Source organism: Chironomus tepperi, unplaced genomic scaffold (assembly GCF_022539635.2).
Source record: "Chironomus tepperi strain 1889 unplaced genomic scaffold, CSIRO-AGI_Ctep_v1 contig_87, whole genome shotgun sequence".
NCBI classification, from domain to species: Eukaryota; Metazoa; Arthropoda; class Insecta; order Diptera; family Chironomidae; genus Chironomus; species Chironomus tepperi.
In genome coordinates, this window is record NW_027226209.1 from 550,044 (window position 1) to 567,213 (window position 17,170).

At 32.1% G+C, this 17,170-nt stretch overlaps 2 protein-coding genes across 3 annotated transcripts; one reads left to right on the forward strand and one right to left on the reverse strand.

Moving 5' to 3' along the window:
• The first annotated feature begins 103 nt into the window (after positions 1–103).
• LOC139086703 (metabotropic glutamate receptor 1-like) lies at positions 104–17,130 on the forward strand. Of its 2 annotated transcripts, none has more exons than XM_070635280.1 (8): positions 104–137; positions 6,476–6,871; positions 10,529–11,110; positions 11,252–11,738; positions 13,297–13,469; positions 13,531–13,779; positions 13,990–14,119; positions 14,736–17,130. In XM_070635280.1, exons 2-8 carry the CDS (start codon positions 6,668–6,670, stop codon positions 16,307–16,309), a joined length of 3,399 nt encoding a protein of 1,132 aa, XP_070491381.1. In that variant the 5' UTR covers positions 104–137; positions 6,476–6,667; the 3' UTR covers positions 16,310–17,130. The 2 variants fall into 2 exon arrangements, with proteins under 2 accessions (XP_070491381.1, XP_070491382.1); XM_070635281.1 differs by lacking the exon at positions 104–137 and adding an exon at positions 306–343.
• Positions 7,869–9,458, reverse strand: LOC139086704 (probable transcriptional regulatory protein Cthe_2075). Its single transcript, XM_070635282.1, has 2 exons — positions 9,271–9,458; positions 7,869–8,595 (listed from the first exon to the last, which is right to left on the reverse strand). Exons 1-2 carry the CDS (start codon positions 9,358–9,360, stop codon positions 7,885–7,887), a joined length of 801 nt encoding a protein of 266 aa, XP_070491383.1. The 5' UTR covers positions 9,361–9,458; the 3' UTR covers positions 7,869–7,884.
• Positions 17,131–17,170: the final 40 nt, after the last annotated feature.

Sequence of the window (17,170 nt, forward strand, 5' to 3'; positions counted from 1 at the left end):
AATGCTGAGAAAATGTTGAGCGCTTTCGAATTGAGTTTTCTGCCTGCAGTTAGTTTCGTGGTAACAGTTGAGTCGACAACATGTGAAATATATAAAACTAAAAGTGGAAGTGAAAAATATAAAATCTAACTTGTCAAGTGATTAAAATTATATTTCTAAGGAACTACTTCCTTGCTGCTATTCATGCAAAATATACTCAAATTAATTATTTAAATATGAGATTTTTTTTCTCACTTTTTTTTTGAAAGGAGCTTGTTAAGTGTAGCTCGAGACATGATAAGAGATTTATGTCATCCTTTACAAGCATAAGGAGTAAGCTTGCCGTAACAAGGTGGCTTCTTCTGTGATTTTTTTTTTTATTAAAAAGCTTGTTGTGAAGTGAAAAAGTGGAAGAATTGTGAGTGGGGAGGAATATCCAGAGGTTGGGTGATGAGTTGAGGTTGCTCTGGCTAGCTAAAATGCAGAACTGGAAGTTGATTTTAATTTTGTATGGAATTGAGTCTACTTTTCCATACAAAATCAGAATCGACTTGGATTTAATTTGCACCTGTAAAAATATTTTGATTCCAATAACTTGTGAAGTATAACATTTCATGCAATTTTCAATCGATTGTGCCAATTAAAAAATCAGTAGACTTTGACAAATTAAAAATTGATAATTTTTTCTGCACTTATTTCATACAAATTCAAATCAATTGTGTCAAACTCATCTCCCCTTCGACCTCTGGAAATAAGGAACAAGAACTCGTCTGATGTTGACAAAAGTGAAATTAATTAAAGTTTTTTGCTTATGTTATTGTTGCTGTGCTTGGATCCCTTCCGAAAAAAAAAAGTTACAACAATAAGGAAACTTTCTCCATTGTCTGATTATTATACATAAAGTGGTTGTCCAGTACTAACTTGTACATTTCCTGATGCATTTTGTCAATACAAATATGATTTTTTTCTTTCTCGAGAATCATATTTATAGATCATATCAAGTCATTGTCGCTTCCTTTTCTATGGAAAAAAAAATAAGTTTACCGAAATCATTTTGGGTGTTGTTGAGATAATTGAATAACGATGATTTATGTGAGCACTAAGAAATTTTGTGATTTTTGTTTTTCTAAGTGAGAAACTTTTGGACTGGATTTACTTGTTGTTAACCAGAATATTGAGCATACCTTTAAATCACTCAATTTCTAGAGAAAAACAGAATTAAGCAGCATTCATAATACTATTAAAGTATAAATTGTCAAGTTTAAGTGATCTACCCATTAGTGCGAAACATATTGCGATTAGTCGACCGTATGTCTAGTTATAAACTTGATAGTTGTGGATGTTGACATGTAGTGTCATGTTTATAACTAGACCCGAGAGGCACAAAGTGGTGAACTGTACTTTTTCGCCTTTAAAAATGAGACCAAATCAGTCGTCATGTTGCTGACAGGGCCACTTCGGGTAAAACCTTATCTACAGTGACGTAGCGGTGCCCCTGCAATCAAATTGTGGTCGGGAGTTATACTGATTTTAATAGTTCATTAGCCATATTTTACAAAAGAGCCACAAAATTCATAAAAATATGATTATTATCGAGGATCAGACAGTATATATAGGGTGACTCACATATTCCATTAAGGCATGAAGGAGGTGGTAATCAAGATTTAAATAACAACTTTTCAAAGAATTTTATTGTTTCCTTCTTAACTGTAATAAATGAATGACCTCATAATAAGGAATGCTTGATTCATGGGTATTGTTCTATGAATGATGAAAGTTTGAAAAGCATTGGGGACTGTTCACTTATTACATTCATGGGGCGATAAGGGATTCTGTAATGTAATAAGGTCCTTAATTTAAAACAACTTTCATTGTGGATATGGATCCAGATTTTCAACAAGGGATTTGAATTAGAGAGGTTTGATAAGATTTGTCTAGTCTTGAACAATGTTGAGTTATACCAGGTCTAGAAAGATGGTATACAAGTGGTGATATGAAACTTCTATATTTTGTCTGCTGAAAAATCATGCAAAATATTATGTGATCTAATCAAAACTTGTAGTTTGATGAAATTTTACATCGAAAATCCAAGTTGATCTGATTAAGAACTCTTGTTATACCAAGAAATTCCAAGAATAGTTTAAAATTTAATCAATTACTGCAAACAACATAACCAGAGCTTGAAGTTGACTCCAATTTTGGATGAAAAAGTCGACTCAAGTCGACTCGACTCCATACAAAATTCTCATCGACTTCGAGCTCTGAACATAACCTTTCAAAAAATTCTTAAATATGAATACCCGAATAGTACAAGTCGGTTATTCGATCAAAAATCCGGCTTCAGGTCAGCATGACTCTGACTTGGAGCAGGTTTCGGTTCAAATCAATTTCGACGTGACTCCGCTTCAACTCAATTTCTGGTTTCGATTTGATACCAGCATTAAGTAAATCCGACTCTGCTTTAAACCAAAGTCACCAAGCCGAATATGTTCCGGATTTTGAATCGAATATCTAACTTGTGCTATTCGTGATATCAACCTCTAAAATTCTCAGAAATGCGCTAAAAATCCTCAACTCACACAGTAAATAACCTGAAAAAATATAAAAATATATAAAAAAAAAAAAATTCAAAGCTTTCTTTTCAATAAATTTATTTTTAAAGAAAAAAAAATGAAAATTTTTCATTCTATTCATTTTGATGAAAAAAAGGAAGTAAAGTAACTATGTGTATAATATAGAGACACACAGTGAAAGGAAAACAAGTCAATGAGTGCTGTTAAAGGTTCATCATTATTTTTTTCCCATCCACTTTCTCTCCTCTCATATTTTTTCGAGGAAGATAGGCACTTTAATGAATGTGCTAAAAGAGGAAGAATCTTTTCCTTTTCCTGATACATTTTCAAGACCTTCTCCCCCATTCAACAGTTTGAAAATCGATTGTTGAAAGCTTTATTCTTTACACTTATGGTCGTGTTGTTACGAGCAATAAGCGCTATCATAAAAACATCAACGTTAAGTATAAATATAGACGATAAAGGAATGGAAGATGACCAAATTCATTACCGTGACAAATACGAAGAAGAATACTAAATATTCATGAGGGTGGTTGCATGACACCAGCATACACACTACAAGTGTACGGGATGTGTACATGAGAAAATGTGTTCATAGGAGCAGTTTTTCAGACACTTTCAATTTTTTGGTGCCATGAGCTTTCAGCAACATGACTTTGATTATGATTTGTAACATGTTTTCTTCCGTACTCTCCCCTAATATCGTATCTGTTGAACTGTATGCTAGGCTTTTGTTGTTGTTAGTTCCTTTCATGTTGTGATTCTTCATACTCATAATTTATAATTTTCACTTTTACCCCGTATCTGATAGGAGGAATCAAATGAGTTGGAAGCTTTTTCGGAAGAGTTTAGACGCTTTTCCATATTTAGAAATCCATTATACCTACCTAATTTAAAAATTTTAAAACCGTTAATTTTGAATTTTTGAAAAATTGAAGATTCGCATTTTTTAAGATCGTTAAATTTGAAATTTTGAAAAGTTTTAAGATTTGAATTTTTGAAAACCGTTAAAATTTGAATTTTTGAATCCTGCTTGAATTTAAATTTTTGAAAACTGGTAAATTGAAGTTTTGAAAATCGTAGACTTGAAATTTTGAAAATCCATAATATTTGAATTTTAAGAAACTGAAAATTTTAAATTTATAAAACCGTTAACATTTGAATTTTTGAAAACCGTTGAAATCAAACTTTTTCTGATAACGTTACTTCCGCACGGATCTACTCGTCTTCGTGATTGATTTGTTTTCGATTTCTTCTTCTCATCTATCACTCTCCAACCGCTGTAATACAATCCTTGTTCAAGTCTGAATGAGTTAAGGCACTTTGAAATGACACACCTTCGACTATTCATTAGACAGTCTGCAAAAAATAATTTCGATTAATAATTTCCACGCTATTGAATAAAAATTTTTCATGTCATTTTTAGTACCAAAGAGAATAAATTTCTATTCAGCTTGGCATGAAAGGAAGAACGAATTAAATTTCACGGACATAGAACTGACTCTGTTCACATGCCTTTAAAAATTGTGTCCAAAAAGCTCTTTTCCTTTTAAGCCTCATTTCATGACCGTCAATTCAAATTTTAGTGTCAAAAATCCAGTTTACCCGAGCATCTACTTAAATATTCACGACAATGTGATTAACTGAATCTCTGGAAAATCATAAAAATTCTTTTTTTGTCGTCATGGGGACATTAAAAATGCAGTTGGTAGACCGAAAAAAAATACAACTGCTTAAAATACTCTCAAACGAAGAAAAGTCGTAGGCAATAAATTATTGTGCTCACGCAAAGTATTATGGCTATTTATGAAAACATACGGACATGATACATATTAAAAATAAACCCAACAATATCAATATTAGCTCTTAGTTTGGTGATAAGGTGAATATTTTTTTTCGGTTAATTGTTTTGTCTCCGCTGGGGAACACATACGTCACATATTTTTCCGTTCTTTCTTCTTTTTCTGTGCATATAATAATTTTATCTTTTTATTATGCGACTTTAAGTATTATTAAGTGTGAGAAAAATAAGGAAAAAACATAATTTACTGTCTCAGTGTTGTGTCATTTACGAGTCGAGGAACTCAGGTGTATAGCGTAGGATTGTTGAATGTGGTTGAATGTTTGTTGTTATGTTACATGATGTCAATTGTAAATTTTCAGAATAAAGAGTAGATGACTTTTTAACGGTCAAAAAATATTTGAAATTTAACAGATTTTTAAAATTTGAAAACTTAACGAATTTCGTTTAAATTTTAACGAATTTCTAAATTCAACGGTTCAGTAATCTCGAGCAGAGTTGCAAAACAGGCACTCACACGCAAAAACCTGACAATTTTTTTATGTGTGAGGTTTTTCTTAGAAAACCATACAAATTGTACGGTTTTTGCCTGTAACAGGTGTCTCTTTTAGTTTTTGCAGCTCTGCTATCGAGAGCACGTTTTTTTGCCTTACTTAGGGATTAATATTGAGCAGTTCTGTTGCCATATGAATGAAAATTTATAGAAAATTCATAAAAGCTACGTGTAGCAAAAATAAGACCTAACAAAAAAACAACTTTATACTGTACTTTACTCATTTTCATTATCATTTTCTTTGGCAAAGAATGACGTATAAAAAAATTAGGAGAAAATTAATGAAACATGATACGATGGCTCATAAAAATATTAATAAAAAAGGCCTGTAAATTCATTATGCTCCTTTTTTTATAGACGAGATATTGCGTGTACAGTTTCTATATGCATACATCCTTCAACAATTTGTGTGCTGAAGACACTTTCTAATTTCAATAGTGGTTTTAATAGTTTTTCTATTTATTTAATTTACTCAAGCAGCATAAAAGCTTTCCTTTTCATTCATTGAATGATGAAAGCACATTCTGGCATATTCTTATGGGAATAAATGAAACGGGAGGAAAATATTGCTTTATTTTTCCTTTAATAAAATTGTTTCCATAGATATTTATTACAGTATGTCTTATCCTCCTCATTTCATATTCAGCCACTTGCCTTGTTACTTAATTGAATGAAATTTTGTTGTTTTTCTCAAGCCTTCACATGTTTCTTTTGTTTTTTGTTTAGGATTTAATATTTCTTCAGCTGTCTGTTGCAATTTTATGTAAATTTATTTCAATTTTATTGTTGCTAGTTTTTAAAAGTTTAGCTGTTGAATGGTTTTCAAAGTGAATTGACTGCTGTAGATTTCCTATTAAAGGGTTTAAAATACTGTTGATTGGTTTTTAAACACAAAATTGTATAATTTTAAAACCTTACAAATGTTCAGTAACGTCTTTAAATCCAGCTTTAAAAAGCAACTCATCGACCTATCTTTTTGAGGAATATATCAAATCATCTGTGCTTCCTCTCAAAAACAATAAAAAACGAAGTCTCATAAATACAAAAAAATAATTAATTTCTCTTTTTTCTCAATCATCGTATATTCATTTTTTTCTTCTCAACAACCACTTTTGTACTTTCATGCATGTGCGATTATGTATGAGCTATTCAGAGATAAAAGCACATGGAAATTTTAAACACTACAAGAAGAAAATCCTTTCACAGAGACAAAAAAAGAAAGAATATAATAAAGGATAAAAAGAAATTTAAAATTTATATAAGGTTTGAACTTTCGTGGAAGGATTTTGTCAGAATTTTGATTTTTGCTGTATAATGCATCTAGGTTCTGGTTTTTGAGCACAAAAGATACTCAAGCTGATCAGAGTAATGAAGTTGATTTTAACAAAAAGATGTTTTTTGTTTGAAGATTGAAAACAAACTAAATTTGTTAGAAAAGGGATTTGCAATTATGAAAGACAAACAACTAAAATTAATTGCAAATACAATTCAAATATTAAATGACCGTTGAAAATTCCACAATTCTAATGAAATTTTCATTCATATTGAGTATAAAAATTTTTTTTCCAGCCTTAACAAAACAGCAAACATGTGTGGCTCCACAAAGAATGTGCAAATACCAAGTGATATATTGTAGCAGTAAAAAATATGAAAAGAAAATACTTAAGAACCAAAAATATTCACAGTTTGTGGAATTTTATGTGAAGAAAATGAATAAAATTCATACAATTAAAGCCTAATTATTTTATATGCACAAGCTGAATGTTAAAAATGGTGTTTTGGATTTCCCATTGTGTACTTTTTATTAATTTAATTATAACAATAAATTGTTTAAATGAGAATCCAACAAATCCAACAAAGAATAATTCAGCAATTGAAAAAGGCGATTTCAAAGTTGGAGTTTTAGTTTCCGTACGTCTGCATTCACCAGGAAAGAAGAACACGAGGAATTTAGAATGTGGAAAGGTGGGTAGCCAATTGAAATGTGATTACCATCGATCGTAACGTTAAAAAGAAAAGGCAATAAAAAAGTCAAGGACATACTATGCGGATATGTTATCGTACAGTGTATGACTGATTAAAGCGCATTTATGAAAAGCTTTAAAAGCTAAAAAACAGCTATAGCAGATAATCGGTCCAAAATCCACCACTAGGTCGGCATGTCTCTAACATGGTGCCAGATTTAAATGGAATGTTGCACCAAGTTAGATTCACGTCAAATTGTGGGATTGTCGATCAACCGACTTGTGCTTTTCAGCCAACACATTTATGGTCAGCAAATGTGCTATAAATTGCTGACTTTTAAAAATAGCAAAGAGCAAAAGGGAAAACAGATCCAATTACGTAAATTAATACCTAATTGCCCTCCTGATCGATAAGACCATTTATACATAAATTTCATAAGTTAACATCCAGCAGGCAACTAGCCAAAATAGCAATTACGACATCTTGTTGATTAAAACTTCAAAATAATCGCTAGAAATGTTTACTAATCTGATAACAAACAACATCCGTCCATTGTAATTAAATAAGGCCTTTTCTCCTTGACACACAAAACAAAAGAAAAGAAAAATAAAAGAAATTAAGAATAAAAAGTAACGAAAAAAAAAATAATGTGAAGGAATTTGAGCTTTAAAGCTTTTATATGTAAATTAGCATAAGTTATTGCGACATTCATTACCAATGATATTTATACTCAGATAAATATTTGATAATAATTTTAAACAATTAACGAGATTAATGAAAGACTAATTACCTCCACCTTCGCAATATGCTGATTATTTTTCTTCGAATTTTAACGATTTTACGTGGTAAGAGGATTAATTTTTTGCGTTGTAAACCACGAATAAATTAAGCAAAAAGGAAAAGAAAGCTATAAAGAACACTTGAATTGCTGTAAGTTAATCGACCAGTCATTTACAGACAGGTCGAATTTTTTCCCATTGACCCTCAACTTGAAAACTTCTACTTTAAAACTTTTATTCAGTCACTACATTATCGAATATTTTTTCAAAACCGTCTAGTTGTGTGATTCGCTTGATTAGTGAATCATATTGTTTCCGTTCATCATCTGTTATGCTTATTGTGGTGTGCGGAATGAAAAGTCCTTCGCTATTATCAATCACGTAACCGCGTTTCAGCAATTCACCCTTTACTTTATCAATGTCATCGGGATTACAGATGATAGTGGCACTTTTGTCATCAAAATTCACATCATCGACCTCTTGTGCCTCGCATTCGATAGCATCTTCTGTGATTTTATCCTCAAATTCTGATGATGATTTACAGGTTGTTTCCGGCATGGATATTTCAATCATACCAATTTCATCAAACATGTGCTTACAGTTTGCTGGCTGTGACTTTACTTCTTTACGGAACATTGTATTTATGTTACTTTTAAGTAAGGCCAGATTTTCTGTATAAAATTCAGCTATGATAAATATTTTATTGCAGCATTTAGCCTCTATGACGTGCTTCCTCAGTTGTACCTGCTGTGTTTTGAACTTTTCAATATTCTTATTAATCGTCGACATTGGCATATTCTTCTTAAGTGCTTCACTAATAATTGATGACAATTTAGAATTAAAAGCTGGGTTTGGTTGATTCGTCTCCTGAATTGCTATTCTTATTGCGCGCGTGTATCGCATAAATAACGCTGCTTTCTCTCCATCTTTCTCAGCTTTAGTGTGCTGTGTATTTGGAAAAAGAAAAAGAAAACGAGGATTAATGAAAATGCATAATTTTTTGTTAATGGTATATTCTATAACACCACGAAGCTTGTCATGGTAATTTACATATTAATGAGAGGTATTAGGTGGGTAATGTTGAGAATATCGATTCCATTTCCTTTTTTGTAAATTTTCAAATTAATTAAAGAAAATCCCGAGGAGCACAATGAGGCGAATGCCATTTATTGCCATAAAAATGGATCAAAATCAGTCGTATGGTGCCGCCAGATCAATTTTATGTCTTACCATTAATACGGTAAAATATGGAGTTCCATAGAAAACATTGTGTTGCTCGGGATTTTAGTGGAAATTTAATATTTAAGTACTCGATATTGAACTGAACTTTATGGACCTGAGTTCTGAGATTTAAATAATATCTGTATCATTAAATACATTGTGAAAATGCCTAAATTAAAAACAACAGATCTGCCAAAGCTTACTAAAATTATTTTCAAAAATTATCACATAACAATTTTCAATGAAGATCCAGTCCGGATGAAAATATTCACATTATGCTTAAATTAGCTTTTAAATCACCACTTGGCTGCTATTAAAATCCACAAGTATCAATTAACTAACATCCAGTAATCTATGATAAAAAATAAACACAGCATAAATTATTATGCAAAAACTCACTTTTATATTCGCCCATTTTGAATGACCCGCATGTCTGACGAACTTTAATTGATGAGTAATAGCTGAACAAACTTTTAAATTACGCAACATGTTATCTTACACTATAATTCATTAAGAAATTCTATTTAAATACTAAATTTTTATTTTTGCCGAGCAAAAATATTACTGAACACACACAAACATATGATTTCAAAGTCTACGCCCGAATATACCTTCCACAAGCATTATGCTTCAAAATTTTCTTTTAACGTACTGAATATTCTCACCTAATTATTGATTATGCTAAGCATAATCAGGTCTTTGTACATGAATTCGTCAAGCTGGATTAATTCACTAAGGATCGTTCAAAAATTACTTTACAAATCACAAATTCCACCCCTTTCCTTGTTTGTCATGTGTGGATATGCCCTGTCTCGAACAGTCCATACACTACGCAATGTGGAATATTGAACAGAACCACTTCCCTAAATGAAAATATTTAATTGAACATTTACTCAAAGAGTAACTAATTTAATGACTTTATTGCTGAGTGCATAATTAATCCTAATGTTTACTATGCTTCATAAAATACTAATATACTGACCTATCAAGTAAAAAGCCAAAAATTGTTGGAAATTCATTTACGTACTTCCGTTTTTGTCGCGAGTCTTTCTCTTACATTTTTCACGAAAACATTGAATATTAATTGCTAATTAAAGCATAAATTCTCCTTCTTGTGTAAATCTTTCACTTTTAAAAGAAATTATAGTCATGCTGGGATTGTGAGACACTTGGCAAAAGCGTCACAAGTGATTATCGACTTCACAAAAAATATGAATAACACTTTTATTTGTACGACATCAATTAGACTTTTGCACGCGATTCTGTTCACCTGTTTTGTTCTTCTCCCTTGCGAGCTGTTATTATGTTAAAACGCAAATGAATGGTAATCGTAAAACCTGTAAAAACAGCTTAATTAGATGGAATTCTCGAGGTTGCGCTAGATAAATATTTTGCATAATTTACCGGAAAAATTCGTAACGAATAATTTAAATTTAAAAATTTTAATCATCTCGGGTTGAAAATTAGTCATCTCAGAAAATTTGAAAATAATCGTTTAATATCAGTAGTTATCCTTGAAAATGTAAAATATTAAATATTTGCCTATACATCAATAAATGAATGAACATTATTGCATCAATCATGCAATGCACTAGTTAACAAAAGTAAAGAATGAATGAATAAGCAAATTTTCTTTATACTTTTTTCCCCAATCTAGATTCGAGAGCATTATGGAATCCAAAGAGTCGAGGTCATATTTCAAACAATCGATAAAATTAATCGGGATCAAGAGTTATTGAAGGATATAAAGTTAGGTGTGGAAATACGCGATTCATGCTGGTATGCCCCGATAGCACTTCAACAGACCATTGAACTCATCCGCGACTCAATTATACCACATCATAGTAAATCTACACTTAGTCAACATCATTCACAATGTTCAAAAAGTTCCGAAAATGAAGTTAATCCTAATGATGATGCAACATTAATTGGCATTGTTGGACCAGCATCCAGTTCAATTGCACTTCAAGTACAAAATTTACTACAATTATTTTCAATACCACAAGTTGGATATTCAACAACATCAAAAGACTTGTCTGACAAGGCAAGATTCTCAACATTTATGCGAGTCGTTCCATCCGACTATTATCAAGCGCAGGTCATGGTTGATATTGTTAAATTTAACAATTGGACGTACATCCACACCGTACATACAGACGAGAATTATGGACAGAGTGGAATACAAGCATTTCGTGAATTAGCTGATAAGAATAATATTTGCATAGCGAAGGAAGACTCGGTAAGATGATGGAAAAAAAAGATTTAAAATGCAATTTAATTTAAATTTCTTTTCATAGTCATAAAAGAAAAGGAACAGGAAATGTTAATTTTTCATCATGTCGTTCTCATTTTTCCTCATCTCTTTTCCTTCTATTCAAAGATTCTCAGTAACGACGACGATGAAAAGTTTCAGGAGCTAATAAAGAACTTGGAGGAAGATGAAAAAGCTCATGTTATTGTATGCTTTTGTGAAGGCTTGACAATACGGAAATTACTAATCGCTATTAAATACTTGAATTTGACGAATAATTTCATTATTATTGGAAGTGATGGATGGGCAGATAGACAGGATGTCGTGACAGATTACGAGGCACAAGCTGTTGGCTCAATTTCTATTCGAATTCATTCACCGTACCTTCATTCGTTTGACGACGAGTATCTAAAACTAGATCCATTTAACAATAGCCGAAATCCATGGTTTCGAGAATTTTGGGAAGATAAATTTCACTGTAAAATGCCATTGAATAAAATCGTAACTACAACAACAACAGAACTTCCAATCACATCAAATGATAATGATACAGATATTGATCCAGAATATTTAATGGCTCTTCCAGTCACTGCTCAAAAAACTCCATTTTGTACAGGTAAATGACTCCATACAACTTATGTATTTATTATGAATCTACACTGTTCTATGAACGCATGAAAAATGTAGAACTGACTTTTTATCGTATTCACAAGAGAGTTGAGCATGTGAGCTTTATAAACAATGAAATAAGCGCAGTTTTGAATTATTTAACAGTGGGAAGTAGTGTGAATTTTAGTATCCAATACATATTACTTATGCTTCTAATTGGTATTGTAGAATTCATATTCTACAAGCAAATAGACATAAAGTAGACGAATCAGTCCCAACGAAATCAATTCAGTATCTGCTAAGCTTAGATTTTTCTGTGACTTCTAAATGGACTAGAATAACACAAATTAGTAGATCGATCCAAAATTCGAGTCCAGGCCGACGTGACTCAGACTTGGCTTCGGTTTTGGTGCAAATTCAGCAATGTCAGAGTCACATCGGCCTGGTGTCAGATTTTGGATTAACCAAACGATTTGTGTTGTTAGGAACAGCCTTGTTTCATCTGGAATAGCTATATTGAAGGCGTCACAGTAGCTACGCCACTGTCACTCACTCTTGATATTAATCTTATTCCAAATAACCTCAAAATTAATTATGAAAATCCAAAAGCATTAAGTATACCTCCAATACCAATTAAAGTTCACAAACCGATGGGGCGAAAATGCATTAACACTCGACTCTCACAGACTTCGAACACAAAAGGAATTCTATAAATATAAAATTTTTAGTTTCATTCAATGCCTTTTTTCCCCTTTTATATATTTTTAACCTTTTCATGCTCCTCATTACGTAAATGAGAATATGCCAGCATATACTTCAATATTTTAATAAGTATGTCATAATATCGTGCATAATATTCATTTTGATGATGATGACTGAAACTCTCGTAATTTTTTTTTTTTTGCTTTTCATTCAATGTTGAATAAATTAATCTCAGACAGTAAACAGCAAAATGTGAAGCACTTGACAGAGCTTTATTTTTTTTGTGATTTGATTCAAAAGGATGCTGTAAATGTTGAACTTTCTAAAGTGGTTTGAATTAAAACAGAAAAAGCAAATAATCTCCTCCTATATTCAATGTAAGTCTTAGCATCTTCTGTACCCGAGTGGCACAATGGAGTTGAATAACCTCAAAATTGATTCATAATCAGCAAATCAGACAGTGCTCCGATAGACCAAGTTAGCGTATTAACTGATTATAATGCGACTTAGCGATGTCCTAGAAAACTTGCTGTGCTGCTCGGGCTATAGTTTTCATTAAAGTTTGATAAAAGTCAATCATTGACAATGGAAATGTGTTTCACATTTAATTACTCTGTCTGTTTGTTTTTCCTTAATGACTCATCATCCTCTCATTACACATTCCGCTGACTTGGCTTGAAAGCAATTTTTACTTCCTCCTTTTATCGTACTTTACTCAGCTGTTAGTCAGATTGTTAATATGCTGAGAGAATTTGCTTTTTTTATGAATGAATGGAATTTGTAGTAACAGCAAGCACGTGCTTTTTGGAGCTTTTTGAGAGAACTTACTCAATTTTTTTTAATGTCTCTCTTCTGATCAACAGGCCATGAAAATTTGAGTAGGAATCACAAACAAGAGCCAAAGTTGAGCTTTCTTGTAAAAGCACTGTACACATATGCGTATGCTTTACAAGCTTATAAGGATGATGTTTGCGGAAGAGATTATGTTGGAGCATGTCAAAGTCTCAAAAAATCATTCAATCACTCGTTATTTTTCGTAAGTCAATGATCCAGTCAACAACCATAACAATAAAGCTAATTAGCTATTATCCTTCCAGAACTACTTAATGAATGTATCATTTACGACAAATGAGAAGGATTTAATCGAGTTTAATCAGGAAGGTGACGTCACAGCTCGTTATGATATTATGAATTTTCAACTTAATAAGGATGGATTGTATGACTATGTACAAATTGGTGACTGGATCAATCATACATTAAATTTCTTCAAACCAATACAATCACCACCAAATGTGGGTGTTGTGAAGTCAGTTTGTTCTGATCCATGTCCTAAAGGATTTTATAAGGTAATTAATATACATATTTTTTGATGCATAAACATGCAGGTGTCAATTGAATTATTAATATTCATAACCTATAAAAAAAAATAAAATTCAATTTATTGTCGTATAAATTATGTTAAAGCCTACATGTATGGGTTGTTTCATGATATTAACCGTAAAAAATAAAAAAATAAAAATATATTGTATATTAAAATGTTATTTATGCTCTCGTAGATACAAGATACCCCAGAGCAACAAAACTGCTGTTTCAATTGCGCACCATGTGATGACAATCAATACCTCAAAAATGAAACGCATTGTGAGAATTGCAAGGAAGGTTGGTGGCCAAATGCAGATCAGACAGGTATGAATTTATAGTTTTTGTGATATAGTTTAATGTGTTTATGTGGTAGGGGTCGTTCATAAATGACGTCTGTAGAGAATATTGTGAATCTTATTTTGAGACTGACTTGAATCGTTCACTCATTACGAAACGGCAAAAATCGACCTTCTCCATCTCAAACTATCCATCCATCCGCGATGCAGTGGTGGTGGCAACTTGTGTGTCGCGGCACATCAGTATTCCTCCAAAACTTTTTAGAAATGTCATGAATCGTATGTCTTGTGGGATTTTGGTTGAAGCTTTCCATCCAGGTGTGCCTCGATAAATAATAGGTTGTTCACCACTGGTTGAATGTGAACAATTTATGAGCAACACAATGTATCTGCCACGTTACCGCTATGTCTTCATATTGACGACAAGAATTGGATGTCCTCTGACGTCATCATGACGGGGTGTCACCGTAGCAACCATTTCTATGTCGAAAATGAAATATGCCGCATCGTGCCTTTTAGGGAAGAATGTGGACTAACGTAAAGCTTCATAGTTATCATCTCTACCTCTTTGACGTCATTTCTGACCGACCACAACAAAAAAAGCATTAATTTCATTTTATTTCCGTTTTTTTCTCATTCAACAGAATGTGTCGAAAATCCCATCGAGTATTTAGAATGGACTGACACCGAATCCATCATATCCATATCGTTCTCAATATTCGGGACAGTTTTATCAGCAATTGTTCTCATCATTTTTATCCATTATAACAATACGCCTGTTGTTAAAGCATCAACACGTGAACTGTGCTACATTGTATTATGTGGCATGATAATGTCTCATTTATCAATATTTGCAATACTTGCACATCCAACACCTAAAATTTGTGCGCTGTCTAGAACATTGCCGGGTATTTCATTCTCAATGATTTATGGAAGTTTATTGATCAAAACTAATAGAATTTCAAGACTTTTGGCAATATCCAAGAAGCGATTTCCAACAAAAAAGCTTAAATTTATGTCACCGCTGTCACAGATTGTTCTTGCATTTCTATTAGTCACCATTGAAAGTATAATAGCTATAGGAATGTTAATAATTGAAATGCCTGAAATTGAATTTCAATATCCACGACATTTACAAACAATTTTGGTCTGTAAAGAATCGCCATTAACAATTCTCGCACCGCTAACATTCATATTCATTCTGATTCTATTGAATGTATTTTTTGCCATCAAGACTCGAAATGTACCCGAAAATTTCAATGAGACGAAATTTGTTGGTTTTGCAATCTACACAACATGCATAATTTGGTTAGCATTCTTTCCAATTTATTACGGCAGTGAAATGCAAATAATTACAAAATGCTTATGTACATCACTCTCGTCAATAATGACATTGGCATTTATGTTCTTTCCAAAAATCTACATCATATTGTTTCATCCCGAGAAGAATGTTCGTGCATTATTTACAACATCAAAATCTATACGATGTCACATTGGTGCAACGCGACATTCAAACATTTCACAAAAAACATCAAATTCAATATCGAGTGTTCATGTACCATCGTCAACAGATTTAGAGTCATCAGGCATCCATCAACAACGTTCGTTTAAAAAGTCATCATATTGTCAAACATCAATTGAGAAGCTTTCAATACAAAAAGTTGACACATCTTCATCGCCAATAAAAGATGAGATGTTTGACTACTTCTATCCAGATCAAAGAATTACATTTTATAAAAGTGAACCTGTTGATCATAATGGCTATAAACTTGACGAGAGACGATATTATGATTATAGAAAAGTTCCCACTTCACCATCGCATGTAAAACTTAAGAGGAATAAAATTTATGTCAAAGATGTTAACAGCAATGGAAATATTCAAGCGATAAAGCAAAAGAGCAAGCATAAAACGAAATCTAAGAAAGGAAATGAGGGCATTTATGACAATCATCAAAAGCCAATTTACTGTGTCGAATGCATGGAATTAGAGAAACAGAATCAACAGCTAATTAGACAGAATCATGTCAATGATAATGAACATTTAATGACTACAAAGATGTCAATGAAATCGCAAATTTTTACAGTCGAGAAACTTCCATTAGATACTAATCTTAGAAATGAAAAGAAAAAGATTGCGATAAGTGAGGAAAGCTTATCGGAATGTTCCATTAGTGATACAGCATGTAAACTTAAAAGGATAACAATTCAACTCAACTGATTCTTTGAAACTATTTTGTGAAGTTTACTCAAGTAGATAGTTAGACAGTGACTTTTTAAAAAATCATAATGTTAACATTTTAGAAAAAAAAATCAAATTTTTAAGGACCATTTAAAGAAAGTAGAGAAAAATTTATCCTAGATGATTGTAGATGCAATCAAATTTGTTATGTCTTGTAATTGTCAAACTTGAGAGTAACTCAACAAGTTTCAAAACATGTGCCAAAAACTGTTTTCCTCTTTATCAAATCTTTAAGCTTTAATTTAATTAAGTTTATTTGTTATAGTCCTCTATAAGAGTTTTTATTTAAGGTTATTCTGCTGTATTTCGCAGTATTTAATAAACGCGAATAGGTACTAGAATCCTTTCAAGAGTCAATCGAATATCCTGTTCACAACACACTCAAATGTTGTCTATAAATCAGTTTAATTAGAACTGAATCCAAATTTAATTAGAGTCAGACTGATTCAGAGTTGGCTGAACTCCAAAGTGAAGGCGGATTGCATCGAAGACTTCCAAGAGGAGTCCAGACTTCCAAATTAACTTAAAGCTTAGAAGTAACTCTAACATATAATGAGAAGCTGTTTCTAATTTACTGCTAGAACGTGTGATTTGCCAAGCAAAAAAAAAAATCACCAACTATTCTGTAATTCTCCGTCACAGATATAATTCTTAATACTAAATGAAAGTCGCCTACATTTGGAGGTCATTTGTCTTCTTCACGGTGGGTGGTGGCTTCCATTTGGTTTTAAGAAATTTATCAATGACCAAATCTTCTTCACTTATGTTGCTTGGGTATTATCTTCTTGACTGCCCGAACAGACAAGGAGGATTTTCACAAAAATGAGAATGCTCAATTAA

Coding starts and splice junctions, on each gene's coding strand:
- LOC139086703 (XM_070635280.1), top strand. CDS start 6,668: ATGTTAAAAATGGTGTTTTGGATTTCCCATTGTGTACTTTTTATTAAT. Junction 6,872..10,528: donor GGAATTTAGAATGTGGAAAG/GTGGGTAGCCAA, acceptor TCCCCAATCTAG/ATTCGAGAGCATTATGGAAT. Junction 13,780..13,989: donor GTCCTAAAGGATTTTATAAG/GTAATTAATATA, acceptor ATGCTCTCGTAG/ATACAAGATACCCCAGAGCA.
- LOC139086704 (XM_070635282.1), bottom strand. CDS start 9,360: ATGTTGCGTAATTTAAAAGTTTGTTCAGCTATTACTCATCAATTAAAG. Junction 8,596..9,270: donor CAAAATGGGCGAATATAAAA/GTGAGTTTTTGC, acceptor CCAAATACACAG/CACACTAAAGCTGAGAAAGA.